Source organism: Haliaeetus leucocephalus, unplaced genomic scaffold, assembly GCF_000737465.1.
Source record: "Haliaeetus leucocephalus isolate CR32 unplaced genomic scaffold, Haliaeetus_leucocephalus-4.0 Scaffold1014, whole genome shotgun sequence".
In the NCBI taxonomy this organism is placed as follows: domain Eukaryota; kingdom Metazoa; phylum Chordata; class Aves; order Accipitriformes; family Accipitridae; genus Haliaeetus; species Haliaeetus leucocephalus.
Genome location: NW_010973450.1, coordinates 306,507 through 312,633, shown reverse-complemented (window position 1 = coordinate 312,633; position 6,127 = coordinate 306,507). Strand labels below are relative to the sequence as shown.

The window sequence follows — 6,127 nt, the reverse complement described above, 5'->3', positions numbered from 1 at the left end:
CGCCGAGGGCCGCGGGGGACGGCGCGGGAGCCGAGGGGGCTTCAGGAGCGGACGGCGGGCTCCAGCAGTGTGTGGGAGACGGGGCGGGGGGGCCCTCCGCTGACTGTAGCCCAGCTCTGTGTTTAAAAAAAAAACAAAACAGAAGAAAAGAACGCACTTGAGAAATGTCAGCTAAGCACAAAAAGTGAGCGGGGCGAGGTAGCGACGCGTGGGTCGGCCTCTTTTCTCAAGTAACAAGCGATAGGACGAGAGGAAACGGCGTCCAGTTGCGCCAGGGGAGGTTTAGGTTGGACATCAGGAAAAATTTCGCCGAAAGGGCTGTCAAGCACTGGAACAGGCTGCGCAGGGAAGCGGTGGAGTCACCATCCCCGGAGGGATTTAAAAGACGTGTAGATGTGGCGCTTAGGGACGCGGTTTGGTGGTGGACCCGGCAGGGCCAGGTTAACGGTTGGACTCGGTGATCCTAAAGGTCTTTTCCAACCTAAACGATCCTATATAATTAACGTACTTGCTATGTTATGCCAGTTACCACTTTTGTATCCTTCAGGGGTTGACTATCTCATACATACGAGAACAGTGAGTGAAGGTCCTTTTCCTTCAATGTGTGGTATGCTTAGCTTTAACAGAATAATATTTACGGAAAAAAACATGCAGCCTTTCTCTAAAGTTCACTTCTATACAGATTTGTGTCTTCCCTTAATTACTCTTTTCCTTCATGCTTACAATAACATTTTCTCTGGGCAAGATACAGGACGTTCTAGCCACACAGAAGGGATATGTAGACTAGAATTACGACTGCCTGACCAGCCACTTGGAAACAGAATGAATTTTTATCCTTTGACCAGATTCACAACAGGTAAAGGAACTTAATTTTACTCGAAACGTTTTGTGTTTGCCAAACTGGCTGCTAAGTTTCAAAGCTAGTAGAGTGGGGAGTAAATAGCAAGTGAACAGGCATTTCTCAGGTCAATTTTGTTTCACTGGGAAGCAAGGATGTAAAAACCACTGTGATTTTTAAAGGATTTTTTCCTACAAAATATGAAATGCAGGAGTACTTAATGAATTTATAAATTGTTCATTGCTGTAATACTTGGCTGCATGTAAATCCGGTGGACTTTTACCTTACATACTGGTTTGGCAGCTTCTGTCAACATTTGGATCTGCGCGGCTCTTTGTAATTTTCTGTGATAGCAGTAGCAATGTCTTGGGAGATGTAGTGACTGAGGAAAAAGGAAGGGAACTCACGAAAACATTGTGGGATTTTAAAAGCACATATTATGGTTTCTAGCTTATGACACCAGTCTCCCCTATCAGGAGAGGATGAGCAGAAAAGTTCATCTCAATAACGGGAGATAATATCTGGATTTTTTCCCCAGTTTCATTGCAAGGTAATGGGCAGCATTTCCAGAAGGTATGGATCTCTCTAACAGCTATGTCCGTTATTATTTTGAGGCCAGCTGGGGAGCTAATGTCCTTTACACAAAATTAGTGGAGATAGCCTTTGCATATACCTTTTTTTTTCCTGGAATGTTAAAGTATTCCACAACTTGGTCAATTTTCTGAACTCGTCCTTGGGCTATTTTAAAATGGTCCTATCTAACACAGGGTGTTTGTGTTCACACAGTATGTCTCTTTTCTGCCCGGCGTACCAGAGGATTCCTGAGTGGACTGGATGCCTGCTAAGGAAAGGGCTTCACAAAGATGGATCCCACCAGTTTTGTGGCAGTGGAGAACATCACAGTTTCACAGCTGGATTGTACATGCCTACTATTGAGCAAATCCTTCTAGAAACTTGCACATTCCAGTTAGGTAGATAATATCTTCGTACTACCTCTTGCTTCATTTTATGTTTCCAGTCTTCAGCTTTGCCTCATTATTCTTCTTGCCATGTATACTGTGTATTTCTCTGCACTATCCTACTGATGCTCTTACGGCACAAAGGAAACAAGCTGCCATTCTGACCCAATTACCAAGATTCCTAGAGTAGTAGTTAGGAATTAGTATTGTACGTATAGATATTCAGGGTTTTTTTTCCTCCTCTTTTCATGCTTGTTATCTCCTCCATCTTATTTCTTTTTTACCTTCTCCCATCGTTTTTATACTTGCTTTTCAAGCATAAGATTTGTATTCCCTTTTCTCACTTCTAAACTTACTTTCTAATCACCTTTAGTTTATGATTTCACAGTCTGTTACTGTACTGTGTTCTTAAAATATGCACGCACATATACGCACACATTTCTTCACAGTAAACCAAAGGTTTTCTGACTTCTGGCTTAAAGAAATTATCCAAACATAATGGAGATACTTTTATATGAAAAAGATTAAAAGTATAAGATAAGCTGTCCCATTTAGTATTCACTTCTCTGCTATTTTCTGGAGGAAAAAATCCATCAAAGTTTTTCATTATATAATGTATATGTTCTTTAGAAACATATACAAGTAAAACTTGTATCTTTCTCAAAATTCCATTTAGCTAATGCATTAACTCTTGTAAGGCTAATTGGTCAATTAGCCTGCTGAGAGGAGACAGTGCATATCTGTAATTCTACCAGAGTACGTATATGTGTTAGGAATTTCTAGAGCTGAAGGATGTATTATCCTAAACAGCAAAGCCAAACTGTTGGCCAAGAGCAGAGTAGCCAGAATTAATCTATTTTCTTGGAGTCACTTGATCTTAAATATGAGTAGAAGAAGATGGCAGTTGCCTGCAAAAAAATTGATGTTGATCCACCGAACTTAAATATTTGTAGAGATGCCTTACATATCTTGGTAAACAAATGTAACGGAGATCCTAATGGACGTAATCTTTATCCTACTCCCATAAAAGAATTGGTCTTTGTAAAAACTTATTTTGATAGTTTGTCAACTAATTAGAGATCCCACCCTCTTTCAAATACTAGCTCCATTCTTCCAAAGTTGCTTGCATTTGATTGTGGCTGCAAATGAGAGGTGAGGTTGAAACCTTTCTGAGAATTCCTAGGAAAAATATTCTGTGAACCTCTGTTTTGTTTACGGTAGGTTTAAAGGGAGTGTCTTCTTCTAGAACATCTAGCTTTACTTGCCACTGAACTGGAGACAGCAGGAAAATGTGTAATTTATTGTATGCTTTCAGAACATAACTCTCTGGCTCTCTTTCAAAACACAAAAATCCACGAGTCTTCTGTAATTCAGAGATGATCTGTCAGCATAAAGTGTCCTTCAACCCAGAAATCACAAAATAAATGGAGAGTAAAAAATGATGCATCGGTAACTGCAAGGGATAGTAATCGTAAACAAAACGGACCATGTTAACAGAAGTGCTAAAAATACATTTTATTTGTACAAGGAAGGGAGTTATGTTCCATAATTAGTTTCTCTTTAGTAAATTGTAATATATTCTATGGCAGGGTTTAAACGCAGTATGGAAAACAGGAGAGGATGTCTTGAAATGAGAATTTCCAATGCAGTGAGAGTACTGCCGTGCTCATTAAACATAACCTTAGCTAAGTCACCCAGGTCTCTCTGCACTCTTAAACTTTCTAGTTCAAGTCCTAGAAATGGTCGAACTATAGTAGCATAGAGTATCGTATTGGTTAATTTATTCTGCAGTATACGTAAGTGTCTCCTTGCTTTGGTATTCCCATCTGTTAACTGGGGATCATTATTATTTCTTACATCAGAGTTACAGTATTTTAAGATCTCTTGTGCTCTTCAGATGAAAAGTGTTATGAAGGCAGAGTATAATCTTTTAGGGGCCAAAGCTGGATAAAAGAGCAACCATAGGCAGGACACTGAAAATTGCTAAGGTAAATCAAATCATCGGGTGAGGAGACAGAGGTCCTGAGCGGGGGTTAAAACTGGCAAAGGACAGACCGAATTCGGATGAATGACTGAAATCGGGAAGATTTGGGTGAAGAATCAGCAAATGAGAAGGGAAGTTAGTTTCTGAACTGGTTTGGAGGGGGTTTTTTTGATTCAGCTTCTGGTTATACCAACATGGAACACCTCTGCTGGAACACCTCTGCTCTGAGGACAGGCTGAGAGTTGGTGGTGTTCAGCCTGGAGGTGAGAAGGCTCCAGGGAGACCTTCTCGTGGCCTTTCAATATATAAAGGGGGCTTATAAGAAAGATGGAGAGAGACTTTTTAGTAGGGCCTGTTGCAATAGGACAAGGGGTAATGGTTTTAAACTAAAAGAGGGTAGATTCAGAGTAGATATAAGGAGGAAATTTTTTACAGTGAAGGTGGTGAGGCACTGGAACAGGTTGCCCAGAGAGGTGGTGGCTGCCCCATCCCTGGCAGTGTTCAAGGCCAGGTTGGATGGGGCTCTGAGCAACCTGGTCTAGTGGAAGGTGTCCCTGCCCATGGCAGGGAGGTTGGAACTAGGTGATCATTAAGGTCCCTTCCAACCCAAACCACTCTGTGAGTCTGTGAGTAATACTTCCCCAAGTCCAGGTAGATGTGCCAAGTAGAGAATACAAAAATCTACCTTGTAGCTTGGAAAAAATATGGCAGGACTGTCTGTGGAATGCACAGGTCAGATGCACAGAAGGACTTGGCAAATAAATTATTTGGATGAGTCGATGAGGAACTTTGCTACTTTGGGTGTGAACATCTGCTGGAAGGTCATGCTTGAAAGCCAAAACTAGGAACAAAAATCTGCAATCCTAATATATAACCAAAAGTTGTTTTCACTTGAGCAGATGGCTAAGAAATTACATTCCCTTCACGCTGATTCACAGTCATTACCTCTACTTCCTCCGTTACGATTTTAAGAAGTAATGTGAAGCTATCGTCTAAAATCTCCGAAGAACAAGTGCTGAAGTACTACATCTGGTATCTCAGAGTCTCTATCTGGGCTTGTAACACTGGACTGGCTCCTGGAAAGCACTCGAACTAAATAAGGAAAAGGTTAGGAATTAATCCGTAATGTATTTTCATATCTTTCATAGTAAAAGGTCTTGGTCCTGAGATCTATTGACCATCATTAACCAGAGCACTTAACAGGGTGGGTGAAAGTTTAAAACAGGGTGGGGTGGAGGGAGAGTGGAAATAATGGACAAACTTACCAAGAATAGATTATTTTAGCTTGATAGCCACTCACAAGGAAGCCATGGCGTTAAGGCTACTCTCCTGGAGAGTAAGAACCCCCACCCCACTGGCCTTGCAGGAACTTGCTCTATACCTATTTCCCAGCCATGAAGTGGCAAAAATTTCCTGTAGATATAGCTATGGTAATTTATTAGTTTATAAATTGAAGATACAGTTATACTGGAACATAGCTGTTGGCAGGTGTGACATTTCACCCAGATGTGTGGGACAGCTGGAAAGGGTTCTTGACTGCCGGTCTCGTGGAAGAGCACAGCGTTATTGAGGAAATGCCAGTCCTTCAGTCTGGTAACAAAATGCAGTCAAGTATTTTTCTGCTCACATTTTGCAAAGGCTATTCTGTTCTAAAACAGACCCTTCAAAAGCTGACCAGCCTTTTCTCTTTGAGGAAATGAACTACCTCCTAAAAGAGAAAAAAGTTCTATGAGAAGTAAGTTACGCATCGTTTTAGTAATTCAGAACCTTGTTATCTTTTTTTTGGCTTTATTTAACATGGTAGGAATACACGTTTTCAGAAAGTCATTTTAGGCAGATGGGAACGTTGGTGCCATCTCCGGGTGACTGTAGCCCAGAAACGCCGTTGTGTACGGCCCGTGGGACACGGCAGTGTCACCAGTGTCATCTTTTTCCTTTAAATTTGGCCGGTGCAGCACAGTGCCCCCCCGTGGGACCTCGGTGTTAGCGCGGGCTGTACGCGCAAAATGGCTTTGAATCGCGTATGTCAGGTCGGGTAAGAGAATTACCGGGAAGCAAAGGTCGCCAAAATCCGGATTTCGGCGCAGGTGTGTGAAACAGAAGAACGGTTCCACCGCAGTAACGAAGACCTCGGGGGGACCTCGTCGTTCTGGCCGCTGCCCGTTTGCGTGCTGGGCAGCCGGCAGCGCTCCCGCCGCGCCCGCGCCCTCTCTCTGCCGCGGCTCCCCAGGCTGGTTCCGTCCGCCTTCCCCTCACGACAGCGCCTTCTCCGCCGCGCTGCGCGCCGCCGGCTCCGCGCAGCCCGGGCACGGGTCTCGGCTCGGCGGGAGCCCCGGCCCCGCCCGC

At 43.1% G+C, this 6,127-nt stretch overlaps 1 protein-coding gene across 1 annotated transcript in view; it reads left to right on the top strand.

Moving 5' to 3' along the window:
• The window catches only part of COMMD2 (COMM domain containing 2), a 10,246-nt gene that overhangs the window by 917 nt on the left and 3,202 nt on the right, over positions 1-6,127 (top strand). Inside the window, exon 2 of the mRNA XM_010584993.1 lies at positions 5,812-6,104. Within this exon, the coding sequence (XP_010583295.1) occupies positions 5,812-6,104 (293 nt within the window). The remainder of the gene's footprint in view (positions 1-5,811; positions 6,105-6,127) is intronic.